This window comes from Helianthus annuus, chromosome 10 (genome assembly GCF_002127325.2).
Source record: "Helianthus annuus cultivar XRQ/B chromosome 10, HanXRQr2.0-SUNRISE, whole genome shotgun sequence".
Lineage (NCBI taxonomy): Eukaryota > Viridiplantae > Streptophyta > Magnoliopsida > Asterales > Asteraceae > Helianthus > Helianthus annuus.
In genome coordinates, this window is record NC_035442.2 from 143,130,264 (window position 1) to 143,145,397 (window position 15,134).

General features: G+C 34.7%; 1 protein-coding gene across 4 annotated transcripts in view; it reads right to left on the bottom strand.

Annotated features, from left to right (window-relative positions):
- Positions 1-972: 972 nt before the first annotated feature.
- LOC110885853 (putative receptor-like protein kinase At4g00960) overlaps positions 973-15,134 on the bottom strand; it is a 41,426-nt gene continuing 27,264 nt past the window's right edge. For 2 of the 4 annotated variants that reach the window (XM_022133574.2, XM_022133573.2), the window contains exons 2-7: positions 3,104-3,238; positions 2,800-2,924; positions 2,500-2,710; positions 1,920-2,157; positions 1,654-1,804; positions 973-1,513 (exon numbers count right to left, since the gene is read on the bottom strand). In XM_022133574.2, coding sequence (XP_021989266.1) covers positions 1,154-1,513; positions 1,654-1,804; positions 1,920-2,157; positions 2,500-2,710; positions 2,800-2,924; positions 3,104-3,238 — 1,220 coding nt within the window. In that variant the 3' untranslated portion in view covers positions 973-1,153. The remainder of the gene's footprint in view (positions 1,514-1,653; positions 1,805-1,919; positions 2,158-2,499; positions 2,711-2,799; positions 2,925-3,103; positions 3,239-15,134) is intronic. The other 2 variants (XM_022133576.2, XM_022133575.2) reach the window with 1 other exon arrangement.

A 15,134-nucleotide genomic window follows, 5' to 3' on the forward strand; every position in this document is an offset into this window, starting at 1 on the left:
CGTCTCTAATCTTTATGTCTTTGAACATAATCAATCACACACTAATCACGGGTCTCGGTCCGGATTCTTGAACCTACAAAATTTTTGGCTTCTAATGGTCTTTTACGGACCACAAGCAATAGCTTTACGGTCCATAAGGCATTCGAACAAACTGTGGGTGCGTTGGGTCCCTTACAGACCGTAACCAACCCCTTACAATCCGTAAGGGGTGTCGTTGGCAGGATGTTGTGTTGGCAGTTGCAACCTACTGCTCCTGCCACTCCTCTCGCAATTAAGCCACATTGTGCGACCTGTGGACACATGCTAGGACACTCCTAAGCATCTCAAAACATCATGGACATGTGGCATGATCTTGTGAACCTTGAGCAAGTATAAATAGAGGTGATCATCAACCTCATTCCTTGCACCTTTCATTTCTTTCACTCTAAATCCTCTTGAAGCTACTTCTGATCTATCGAGGCCTCCTCTTTGGAGTTAAAAATTTTCCTTGAACACTTGTAAGTGTTTTTCCTTAGTCTTTTTTCATTTATAGGCTAGTTATTAACCAAAAGTCAAGCAAATTAACTTTTGCTTTGACTTACGGTTATAACCATTTCAGTCAAGCCAATGTTCGAATCGAACATGGCTACGTGATCATAATAATGTAGGTGTTAATCCCCAATGAGGGCACCTTCTGAAGATCATGTTAAGTGGGTCAAATAACGGGTCAAAGTTTTATTAAATAAAAGTAAAAAACGCATATTTTCGTAATTAATGTTAAATGAACTTCTAAGTATCCAGTGGCTAAGCTTAAAAATTTCCACTGGAAGTCACCGGACCTAAAAAAATTTTCTATCGCTTTGTTTTGAGGTGATATGTTCGGGTCGTACGTCGGTGATTCGATTCGGGTCGGGTCAGGTCAGGTCAAACATTAATATCAAATAAAAAACGTTCTCAAACATTAAAAAGTAAATATTGTTTAACAAACAACTAAACAAGGACACCAATACATTAAAAAGAAGAGGAAAGCAGGTACCCGGTACACCAATACTTACGTTTATAATATAAGTGCAACATGCAAATCTTGTCTTTAAGTTCAACATTGTAGTCTTCAATGATAACATGGAATTATTTTCAAAAGCAAACTAGTACCATATCAGTGCATTTTAAAATCCTATCTAGGAACTATCTCAGATATTGAAGCATCATTTACTGAATGCTCAGATATTTTTGATATCTTTGATTTTTCTAAACCACTGCTACTTGTTGATAAACTGTATTCACGAAAAAATGGTATTTCATCAGTTTTACTATGCATGAAAAATGCAGGCTCTGATGGTACTGGAAGGGTGATAGTGAAGCTATTAAGCATAAGAACAATCGAGGCCATGGTTGGCCTATCAACAGCATTTTCTTGAACACATAATAGCCCAATGTGAATACTTCTAATGATGTCACGCAATGAACCTGACCCAGTCTTCAATGTGGGATCTATTATATTTGTCATTGTCTTATTCCGCCAATGCTTCCATGCCTAAAATAGAAGACCAATTTGGTTTATCAGCACACACATGTATAATAGGGAAACTAAAGCGAATATTATTGTATAAATAATATGATTTATTCATGTAGGTTCTCTTTTAAATTAATTTTAAATATAAGGTGAACTCTTACAAAGCTAAGAAGGTCCTCAATGCTCTCTTCTTTTTGAAAACATTGGTTCTTTTGACCTGTTACTATCTCCAACACAAGCACTCCGAAACTAAACACATCTGATTTTACTGAGAACTGGCCATGCATGGCATATTCTGGAGCCATATAACCACTAAAATATATACAAGAAATAAAGCAACCAAAATATTAGCACTTGTCTTATCATGGAAATAAAACAAGTTTCATAAAGTTCCATGTATGAGTTTAATCACAGATTGTATACTTACTAGGTACCAACAATTCGATTCGTATCCCCTTGAGTTTCCTCAGGTTTAAACAACTTTGCCATGCCAAAATCTGCAATTTTAGCATTCATTTCCGCATCTAACAAAACATTACTTGCTTTTAAATCACGATGAATTATCGTTAGACGAGAATCTTCGTGAAGGTAAAGTAGTCCTTTTGCGACACCTTTGATGATCTTGTATCGCTTTTCCCAATTAAGAAGTGTACACTTAGTTTGATCTACAAGAACCATAAACAAGCAGGCATCACTAACATTATCCAATAATAGAATATCATTTTTCGCCAAGAACTGCTATTCTGTTGATTATCAATAACTTCTGAAATTCTTTAGAGGTAATCAACTTCTAGGACTACAAGTATGACCATTTAATTGGTTTTTTAAGAATATTTGTGACACCATAAAGGGAACTTTTTGTTAGGAACTTACCAAATGTAAACCAAGGCTAAGAATTGACCTCTAGTTAAGAAAGCTATGGTTCATTCAGACTTTTAGAAATGTCTATTTTGGCCTTAGTGACACAGAATATCAAGTTGAAGAAAGTTCTACTATTAAGAACTTACCAAATAGAAATTGGTCAAGACTTGCATTTGGCAGATACTCATATATGAGAAGTTTTTCACTTCCTTCTATGCTAAAACCGAGCAATCTAACCAAATTCCGGTGTTGAAGCTTCGCAACTAGCAAAACCTCATTTTGAAATTCTACATCACCTTGCCCAGAATCCCTTGCTAGCCTCTTTACTGCAATATCTCGTCCATCTTCAAGTGTACCCTAAATATAATTTGATAACATACATCAACGTGCACTTAACATCAATTTGTTATTTTGGCATGTGACAAGCAATATTAATTCGTGTATACCTTGTAAACTGCACCAAATCCTCCTTGTCCTAGTTTATTATCTTCAGAAAAATCATTTGTTGCAACTTTCACTAAACTAAAGTTGTATTGTAAAGACTCAGCATTGCAAATATCCACAGTTTCAGCTAGAAAAGAAAGAAAGAGTTAAAAGTTGTTTTAATGACTAAATGTTATCCCTATATATACTAGCGCCATGGCTCAAGGCTCAAATATCATGTTAAGATGGCACTATTATGGTACTAACAATATTAACAATGTATCTTTGAGTTCTTGTCGCAAATATGATTTCAAACTTCAAACTTACTCTCTATAGTTTCGGCTGAAGAAGTTTGCTTCCTTTTCCTCAATCTTAGGAAGATACAAATGAAAGTGATTATTACAATGATAGTGACTATTGTAACAATTACTATTATTATCACAATTCTGCTTGAACTTTTGCCTGCAAGAAAAAGAATGCATTACCAAAGAGATGATGGTTTACTTTGAAAACTTGATAGTCATAGTTAGCATGTGTTTCACACACGTTTACCTCTAGCTTTGGTAGATTATAAACCTTTTATTTCTTTTTTGTATATTCATAGCTGAACAACTATAACCATTAGGTTCCTTAACCACCATACCAACAATCCAGAATTCTTGCAAACTGTTAATGAAGTTTGGTAGGATTGTATTATGTGTGGCTAAGAAATTCAAACTAAAAGCAACAACCAAGATTATATAGGGCAGTTCAAACAATCCCTAATAAACTTAAATGCCTGAGGATGATTAGTAAAATTCAGAAGTTGCATTAAAAATACCTTATAATCGGATAATACATAATATGGAGGCTTAGGGTGGAAGGGGCGGGTTCGGTGAGTGATGTGGGGAAGGGGGTTTGCCGATCGGGTATAACATCTACCACCCCTTGTTTGAGTGGGTGATTGAATGGGATTTGGGTTATAGTCACCGATGTGGAAAGAGAAGAGAGTGAGAGGAGAGAGAGAAAGTTAATGGTTGGCCCCACTTTCTTCTAGCTAATCACACATTTATCTTTAAAAAAAAAAAGAATTGTTTACCACTCCTCATGTGAGAGCACCCCTAGTGTTTGAGTGCAAAATGTGAAGTGAAGAGGGAAGTTGACATGACATGAGATTATTAGCTAGGGAAAAAGTTTACCGCTCCCCATTTGGGGAGCACCCATTCCACCCTTATTGTCACAACCTGTCTATATCAAAGCCTTCGAAATATAGACATTATGGGTGCGTCTTATAGAATCAAGGCTGTTCAAATAACAATACAATGCTCCACAAAAGTTTAGATCAATGTAAGGGTGGAAGCATCATGAAAATTCATGGGGAAGTTCCGAATAGCTCACTAGAAATATATACGCCTAGAGATTAGTATGGAGTTGCTAGAACGTCCAGTTCGTTTGCAGGCTTGGCCTCTTGGGTGTTATGAAAAGAAAAATAAAATCCATTTGGTTACTTATCTTGCATCCCACAATCTCGCTGTTAAGAATAGTTGTCAAGTTGTGTAAAAAACTGATCTCAGAATACATCTAAGGGTTGCATAGAAGATCGTGACAGTTGGTAGAGCAATGCTAATTAATTGGGATATGGAAACTGCGACGAGCAAGTAAGTTGCTATGAACATTCAAACGAGTGGGGAAAACAACCATGGTTAAGATAAAACTCGACAAGACTTTAAGAAAGGCAGATCGACGTGTCTAAGGATCAGGTTGGGTCCCTGGACAAAAGGGTGTGTGACACTGAAATTACAAGTTGATGATTTCCTCAAAATGCTGGAAACAAAGTTCGTGGAACTTATGAAAGACTTAAAAGCTGTTGTTGAAGTCTTACAAGAACAAAAATGTGGTCAATGTGAGGCAAACTCGGTAGAGGCATATGCAATTTAAAGGAAGGTTGGCAAAAAAGGAATGTTACTATTATTGTTGTGAAGTAGAGTAGAGCAACATTTGTTGCTAAAAAAAAGAACAAATAGGTATGGAAAACAAAGTAATCTTAATGATTTTAAATAAGCATCCTGCAGTAACGCGCGGGTGACGCTAACTCGTTATTAGTACAAAAACTAACTAGATGTAAAAGCGAATTAATTAAAGTTTAAATAAGATATAACTAGTATTCAGAACCCGCAGATTACAGCGGGCCCAAATTATATGGACCATTAAGACCAGAAGGTATGGGGCTCGTCCCCAGCCTCGTCCTCCCGCCGCCGCCCCAAAACTTCCACCCCCTAGCCCCGTCGCCGCCCTAGCCCCATGAAGATCGTCTTCCCCCAGCCGAACTCGCCGTGCCTCTCTCCTCTCTCCTCACACACACACACATCTATACATACATACATATATATATATATATATATATATATATATATATATATATATATATATATATATATATATATATATATATATATATATATATATATATATATATATATATATATATATATATATATATATATATATATATATATAGGGCGTCGCTAAAATGAAAACCACCCCCAGTTGTAAGAACCGCGAGAACCACTTTCAACCAATAGGATCATGCCAACCAAAAGGGTATTTAGGTCATTTTGTTTATATGTCATGTCCATCATGTATGTCTTGTCTCTTATTAAAAGCTTTCACATCTCAGTTCATTTCACATTTCTCTCTCTTATATCTTCACCCCTCTTTTACATTCTTCATCTCTGATGATGAAGATCGTCATCTTCACACATACAAAACCTTTATTAAAAGCCTTTCACATCTCTGATGAAGATCATCATCTTCAGCCTTTATATCTTCATCTCTGATGAAGATCATCATCTTCGTTGCCACGTCTTCCGATCTCGACGACTCCACCGCCACCGCCACCGCCACCACCGGTGGTTGTACCAGCCGACGCCAGCCAGGTAGTTTCTGTGTGTTTTTTTTCTCTTTTTCAAAGACCAGTTCTTCTGGCGATGATGATGTGGAAACCCACACATGAGCCTTGTTCTTCATCTGAGAGATTAATGGCGATGATAATGTCGGTGGTGCCGGTGATGTTGGTGGTGCCGGTGGTGCCATCGACGTCGGTGGTGCCGGAGTTTGAGTGGTGGGTACAAAAGACGGCGACTGTGGCAGTGGTGTCGAGAACGGGGACGGCGGCGGCGACGGATTGGTAGCGTAGCAGCCGGTAGGGCTCCGGCAAGTGACGTTAGCAGGTGGGTTTTGATTCAGTTGGGATTTTTATTCAAGTTGTGTTTTGCTTGATTCAAGTTGTGTTTTGAATCAGTTGGGTTTTGATCAATTGTGTTTGCGATTTTGTAAAAATGTGTAGGGGTTCATTTTTGAGGTGATTTTGTGGTGGTTTGCTTGATTCAGTGGGCAAAGGGGCTTGTTGGAAGCTTTGTGCCCTTTTGGGGGGGGGGGGGTCCAAAGGTTCGATATTGTTTCTGTTGTTTTTGCAATCACACAGTTTGTTTTTGAATGAGTTTTGGTTTGATTATGTTTGTTTGGTGGTGGGTCTGTACATCATGATTATTTGATTATGTTTATATTAGAGATGCTTTTGGTGGTGGGTCTGTACATCACGCTTTTGATTTGATTATGTTTGTTTGGTGGTGCTGGGTTTGAATCTGGGTTTTGAATCTTTGTGGGTTTTGTCTTGTGGGTTTGAATCTGGGTTTTTAATTTTGTTGAATCTGGATTTTTATTGCTGTTGAATCTGTTGAATATGGGGTTTTGTTGCTATTGAATCTGGGTTTTTGTTGCTGTTGAATCTGTTGATTGATGATCTTGTCCCTTTTGAATGTTCAAATCGTTTGAATATGTTTGAATGTTGAATCTGGGCTTGAAATATGTTTGAATGATGTTTCTTGTCCCTTTTGAATGTTTAAAACAGTTGAATATGGTGCCTCATTTTGAATCGGCAGTGATGATGTAAAAAAAACTGACAATGGCGCGGCAAGGACGGCGGAGGGTAGGTTTTTGAACCTGCAACCCCATTTTGCAGCCGTTGATTATCGGAAAATCTGAGCCAAAACTTCGTTTTTTTTTTCTAGAATCCACTCGTTCTTTTGATTTTTGTTTGTTGGGTTTTTATTTTTTTATTTTTAAGCGTCGATGATGATAACAATATATCTGAGACGCTTCACCGAGTGTGCGATTTTCTGGGTGCGTTCGGTTTTGCGTAAAAACGGTTTTGTAAAAAAAAAAAGTTAAACCGTAAACTTTTACGTAAAACGTAAAACTTAAAATTTTTTACGTAAAACGGAAAACGTAAAAAGTTTTTCGTAAAGCGTAAAAAGTTTTAGGTAAAACGTAAATCGTAAATTTTTTTTAGTAAAACGTAAAAAGTTTTACGTTAAACTTAAAACGTTTTTGTAAAAAAAAAGTTATACCGTAAACTTTTTAACGTAAAACGTAAAAAGTTTTACGTAAAACGTAAAAAGTTTTTCGTAAAACGTAAAAAGTTTTTCGCCAAAACTTCGTTTTTTTTTCAAAAATCCACTCGTTCTTTTGATTTTTGTTTGTTGGGTTTTTTTTTTTTGAGGCGTCGATGATGATAGCAAACTATCTGAGACACCCCCCGAGTGTGCGATTTTCTTTTGCGTTCGGTTTTGCGTAAAAACGTTTTTGTAAAAAAAAAGTTAAACCGTAAACTTGTTAACGTAAACCGTAAACTTTTTATCGTAAAAACGTAAAAACGTGAAGCGTAAAAAGTGTTACGTAAATTTTTTTCGTAAGTTTTACGTAAAACGTAAAACTTAAAAAGTTTTACGTAAAATGTAAATTTTTTTTCGTAAAACGTAAAAAGTTTTACGTAAAACGTAAAAAGTTTTACGTAAAACGTAAAAAGTTTTACGTAAACCGTAAAAAGTTTTACGTAAAACGTAAAACGTAATTTTTTTAGTAAAACGTAAAACATAAAGTTTTTTTAGTAAAACGTAAAAAGTTTTACGTTAAAAAACGTCGAAAAAAACGTCGGAAAAAACGGCGCGTTAAAAAAACGCCGATTGAGAAAAAACGGCACCTTTAAAAAACGGTGCCTTTAAAAAACGGCGCGTAAAAACCGCGCGCAAAAAAACGGGGCTAAATGGGGCGTAAAAAAATTGGGGCAAAACGGGGTGAAAAAAATTTCGGCGGAGACGAAGCATAAAAAACGGCGCGCAAAAAACGGGACGTAAAAAACGTCACGGTAAAACGGGACGCCAAAAACCAGCGCGCAAAAAAATTCGGTTTGTTAAAAAAATGTTAATTTAAAAAAAGATCTTAATAAAAATATTTTTTTAATAAAAAATATCACAAAATCTGAATTAAAAAAATGATTTTAATAAAAAATTATTATACAATCTGAATTTAAAAATATTGTTTAACATAAAATTCTGTTTTTTTAATATAAAGTAATTAATGAATAAGACAAATAGACAATTAAATATAATATATATATAAAGACAAAATAGTGTAATTTTACTATACTACCCTTTTGGATTAAAATATTAAAGACATAATAAGACAAAATCTATTTAATATTAATTTTAGTTACTTTAAATCTCATCCATCCATCTCCTTAATCTAAAGGCTAGAAAGTGGTTCTCTCAGTTCTTACAACTGGAGGTGGTTTTCATTTTAGCGATCCCCTATATATATATATATATATATATATATATATATATATATATATATATATATATATATAAAGGGGTTCATCCCCCACCCCCTAGGTCCATCCCCTTCAAGCCCCTCCTACGTGACGGCCCATCCCCTTGGGGAGAGAGGCAAAGAATATATTACACGTGTTTAAACAAAGAATACACTTGAAAGTTGAAACTATTTGTGCATAAGATAAATTAATTGTATAAATCATTTTTAGTTATTAAAAACTAAATTAAAGAATAGTTTTACTTTTAAAACATGTTCCATTTAAAAAGTTTAAAATAAGTATATATATTTTTATAAAGTTAAAGTAATAAAGAGTAACAAACTACAAACAAATAAATAATATGTAAGACATATAAAGAATAGATTCACCAACTATGTTAATAATAATATATAAGAAATATATAGAATAGATTCACAAACTATGTTAATGGGCCAATACACATCCACAAACAACTTCGAACCCTCTAGGCACCCACCTCAACAATGTAGGTATGCTTTCTTATTTGTACATTAAACAAAATGATGCATCATTGAGTTGTAAAAAATTGAATAGTAAAACTAACTCAGAAACTAAATTTATAAATTAATATAGAGGAAATCTATCTAAAACAAAATACAAACTATACTGCGCTTATAAAATAACTATTCTCATAGTATAAAACTACAAAATTATTCCAGTTTTACGGTTTTTTTTTATCCATTTTATATTTATATATTGAAATTAAAAAATACGTTAAACCTATAAAATGTGATTTTACAAAAAGTTATCTATTTATACGACTTTAAACAAATCGATAGTTTTGTAAAAAGAGAAATTTACGAAAATAGCCAAAAATAAGTTTGACTTACCAAAATGGCCACCTTACACGTCGGTAGAGCAGGACATCACTGATTACGAGAGAGCTTATGCGTGATGCCCTGCTCCACCGACGCATGAGATGGTCATTTTGGTAAGTCAAACTTATTCTTGGCTATTTTCGTAAATTTCTTTTGTAAAAAACCTAACCTGCAAAAAAGATACCTTATAAAATTACAATTTCAGGAATGATCTCACTTTATGTTAGTCCTAAGTAATCATCATAATAGTTGTCATAATAATTGATACATTTAATTCAGAATGGTGGTAGGGTGTTTTCCTTTATTGACCCTAGATTATTAGAATCCAACTAATGTGGTTTCAACGGTTTAGTTGGCCAAAAGCAAATAGACAGAAAGAGTTAATTACGTTTTTCATCCCTGTGCTTTTTTAAAAATCACTATTTCAGTTCATTAGTTTAAAAATTGTCATTTCAGTCTCTATGGTTTCACTTTCGTAACTATTTTAGTCCACCTCTGTTAACCCCATCCAATTATTATGTTAGTTCTATATGAAATGACCATAATGTCCTTGTTATTAAAGTTAAAACATAAATAAATAAGGGGATTAACTATCAAATCATGAAAGTGAAGGGCTACATTGTTAAAATGTTATTGAACTTCTCTCTTTACCTACAGAACCACATAACAAACCCCTGCCACCACTAGACCATACGACCCCCACCACCTACCTCTACTTGCTACCACACACCATAACCACCCACCTCAACCACCCGCCACCCACCTCTGCCACCACTAAACACGTGTTTACCCCCATTTCTTTTTCTTTCTTCTAACCTAATCCACAATTCTGTTTTTTCAGCGTTTGGAGAGGGAGAGAGAGATTAGAGTGAGATTGACAACCATGGGGGTATCATGCGGATGATGATGGTTTTGGTTAATGTTGGAGGAACCAATGTTTTGCTACAGAAGCGTATTCCAACAAGATTAAGGTTCCGGCGGAAAATTGGCCAACTTCCGACGAAGCTATGGTGATCCAATCAAGTTGCGTGTTTATCTTTCGAGTAGATTGCAGACGGCAATGATGAGAAGGGCCTTAGGTGTGTGTTTTCTTTGTGTTTTCACAATTTATCTTAGTTGGGGTGAATCATCATTTGATTATAAAAATAATAGAATAATCAATGTCGATTTTGGAGAAAATCAATGTCGTAGAATCGTTGTTTGACTTTTGGTGAATTGGGAAAGTTAATTCGGATTTCAATGTGTGAAACTTTTGATATAATTGGGGTTCCTTTGAATTGAAAATATATGGCATTGGTTTGAGAAAATCAGAGTCACGAGCCACTTGTTATAGGATCCATCTACAACTCCACATGGTTCGACGGAGGCGAGCCAAAAATGGTGTCGTCAGAGAAGATGACCGAAAAAACATGGGTCGCCGGAGAAGATGACCGAAAAAATGGGGTGCGGGAAAGAAGTTTTGCAACCTTGTGAAGTGGGACCCACCTTTAACTGTTTTAAAGTTTTTATAATTTTGTATATTACAGGGGCAATTTAGTCAATTCATCAAAACTTAAGAGAATAAATAGACGGTGTTAAGTGAATGGACTAAAATACTTACGAAAGTGAAACCACATGGACTGAAATGACAATTTTTAAACTAACGGACTGAAATAGTGATTTTTGACTAAGCACAGGGACGAAAAATATAATTAACTCTAGAAAGAAACTAGAAAGCAAATTAGAAAGAATTCTTGATTTAATTTTTCTTCGATATCTCTCTTTGACGTAGAAAACATGCTTATAAATAGTTACAATGGAAATAAAAATGCAGAACCACTACCTACCAAACATGGCATCATAGGTATATACTCCCACTACTAGCTTTATTCCCTCAATATTTTAACTAACCTAAGACTAAGTAAAACCATGTGACAAAAACCATAAACATACAATTAATTAAAAAAGAAAACTCTTGCAATTGAAAATAACGTAAAGTCACGAGCACATATCATCATCATGGTCCACCTCTTTCAATTGTGTGCATTTTCCTCAAACAGGTGAGCCATCATTATTGATTCTCACTTGTAAATTTGAAGAGAAAATACAAAATTATTTGCTGTTCAGAAAAGATTTATATTGTATTATAGTTTTTTTAAGAATATTTTTATACTTAAATACTATCTAAGCATCTTACGCTTACAAAATTTGAAAGTGCATTATTTTTGTGAAGATAAAAACATGATATCACTAAACCACTGATCATTAATAAACTAGTGAAATTATATTTTATTCTCTCTCTCTCTCTCTCTCTATATATATATATATATATATATATATATTGCATAACGTAAAGATATTAGCTGAATTTAGAATTAGACTAGTTAGATAAAACAATAACACTACACGGTGTGGGATGTGGAGAGGGCATGGTGTGGGCCGTGGAGAGGGGGAGTAGAAGCCCCTCCACCCCTCGAACACCACCCTGTAACTAGGCGTGAAGATGGCGTGCGGGTTGGGGCTTGGAGATGGTGACTGGCATGGGGCCGTATGGTGAGGATGAGGTGATGTGATGTAGCTAAACAAAATCCTAAAAAATCTATAAGCCACATTAAACTTATTTCTCCATATATTGACAGCCTATTCAACCTCTTTCTCCATACAAACACCTTCTTTAACTCTCAAATTTCTCATTGCATAAAAAATGGAATCCTCAAGTTTGTTTTATCATCTTCTCATCTTCGCTTGATAAAACTGTTTTGTCATTTTCATCGGACGACGTGGAAGCGGAACTAATAATATCATTGGTTCAGAAAATCGTTTATTGTATATTTGAAAATTACGGGAGTTCACAACACAAAAGGAGGAAATATATAAAACGCGATCGACTCGCCACACACGAATTATTGGAAAGTGATTATTTTCACCCAACCTAACATATGATGATAAGAGTTTTAGGCGGCGTTTTATTATGAGCAGAGGTTTATTTCTAAGAATAGAAAATGATTTAGAAAGTAAATATGATTTTTTTTCTCTACAAAAACCAGATGCGAGTGGTAGTCTAGGATTTAGCTCGTTATAAAAAGTCACAGCCATGATTAGAAAACTGGCTTATGGCACTAGTTCCGCCATAATGGATAACCATAAAAAAATGTCGGAACGAGTGGCAAGGGAATACGTCATTGAACTACACTTAAAAATTATTTGAGAAAACCTATGCTTAGTAACATACAAAAAATTTTGGAGTTTCATGTAGATAGACATAGTTTCCGCGAGATGATCGATAATATAGATTGTATGAAATGAGAGTGGAAACTTTGTCCAACTGCGTGGGGCGACCAACACATGAGTGAAAGAACCGACTATGATGCTTAGAGCGGTTGCATGACAAGATATTTGGATTTGGCATGTATTCTTTGGTGTGGCCGCTTTGGATAACAATATAAATAAACTTAATCACCAATTTTCAACGGCTATATCAGTGACGTTGGACCGAAGGCCTGGTTTTTTGTAAACTGGGTATAGTACAAATACAGATATTATCTAGCGGGTAGAATTTACCTTGACTATCTTGTGTTTGTAAAATCATTTACACGGGCTACAACATTAGATGGAAAGAGAACAAAGTTTAACGTAGCTCAAATGGTGACACGCAAATATAGATAGAACGAGCTTTTGGTGTTTTGCAGAAAAGATGATGCTTTTTGAGCATGCTGTGTAGGATTATGAAAAAAAATATAAAGTTAGAAATGTGATGTACGTGCACATTATCTTAAACAACATTATTTTAGAGGATAGACGCGCAATTTGTGAATACTATAAGGAGGATACGCAACCAAATAATGAAGGCACCGATGATGAAACGAGGCGATTAAACTAACGTGAAAGTTTTAACAAACATACGTATCACAACCTTCGAGCGGATTTAGTTGAACACATTTGGAATCTTCAGTCATACAACGATGATGTAACTAAAATATGTATTTTAAAAAAAAATGTATAACTTTTTTAATAGAATTGTTATTGTCTTAACTGGTTTAATTAATATAAGTATATTTTTTTTAAATTTAACTGATTTGTTTTCTTTTAAGTAAAATTATAAAATAAAGACAAAGACAGAAACAAAGCAACCCCTCCACGTACCAGGCCCACCACCCCTGGTTTTTGGGGCTTAGACCACCCGTAGTGGTTTAGAAAAATAATGTCCCCACCATGGGGTATTATCCGACACATGTCATCCCAGTCAGCATGGGACATTATTTCAAAAGTGGCGTAGTGGGGCATTATTCCGATAACGCCCCTTCCAATTAGAAAAAAAAAGAAAAACAAAATGGTCATGTGATATTTCAGTCCCTGTGCATATTTAAAAAAAAAAGAAACTACTTGGAAGCCTCCCATTGGCTAGTCAACCCCCACCATGTGCATCTTTAGCGTTTTAATTAAAACGCCAACTTCAATTTTTTTGCGAAAATAACGCCCGGTAACGCCGGGTGTATTGGGGGGAGGGGCGTTTTGGGGCGTTTTTTTTCAATTTTTTTTTTAAATCACGCCCCACTACGGGTGATCTTAGAGAGTAAAGACCCTTTTCCTGATGTGGTAGACACATTTCGCCCCATGCTTGTTTTTAAGCCTCTTTCTCACTGTGTAGTCTAATATTCTATTTATTTTGGATAAATAAATAGAAAATTAAAGTAACTTTGAATAAAGAGTTATTTATGCCGTCGTTAGTCTCTATGGTTTATGAAAAGTAACAATATATGGTACTAATAGTTTAAAGTAACATTCTAAGGTATTTCAACTTGTAACAAACTAAGGGACTAACACTTAACCCAATTTAATTTTAATAGAGTCAAAAGTAATTAGGTTCTTTTGCATTCTCCATTTATCGAAACTAATAAATACCCCTTGGACGCATGAAACCTTACTTATTCTTTTATGTAGGGAGATACATAATAATGCCAACTTGTAACATGGATATTGTGATACTAAAATAACTATTTTATGTTTAAAAAAACATATTTTGATTTTTTTTAACTAACTAGCTTTGATTCCCACGTTGCCGGGATCAGAATTTTTTAATGTGACTTGAGTGTATTGATTTTTTTTTTTTTGTAATTGCTTATCGATCAAAACGTTGATCAATTGAAAAATCCACAAAAATAAGCATAAAAAACGTTTTATATTTCAGATGACTCGTTTTCGAAAAAAAAAATACGTCAAAACATAAACCAAATTGAATTTATACCATGCGTCTAAGGGTTTTTTTATTAGTTTTGATAAATGAAAAATGCAAAAGAACCTAATTACCCTTGAAATCTATTAAAATTAAATTGTGTTAACTATCACTACCCTAGTTTTTTACAAATTGAAAGATTAATACCTTAGAATGTTACTTTAAACTGTTTGTATCCTAGGTTGTTATTTTTACAAACTAAAGGGACTAAAACATAATTAACTCTTGGATAAATGGCAAAATCAATGGAGGATAAGTTTTGATGCTAAAATTCCTTGTATAATTTTTTTTTTCGCATATACATAGAATGTTTGGAGTTTGGACCGCTAACTTCTGTCATCGAGAAAATCACTTAAACATATTGATTGATTTGGTAATTTACCAAAATGAAAAAGGAATAGATAAAAAAAAGATAGAAAATGTAACCAATCCAAGACATACACATGACACAAGATTACGTAAATTTCGCAGTTTGGAGGGCCTACAAGGAAATTGTTCACGACCAGGATTATAATCCAACGAAGTTTCGTCTTTCACTATTTGATTTGACAGGCTAGTCAAGTTGTGACATGTTGGTACGAAACTTTTCTGCCATCCACATATTTCGATCGCTTTGTTAGGCCAGCGGAGACATTTCAACGCGTGATGGCATATTTTCAA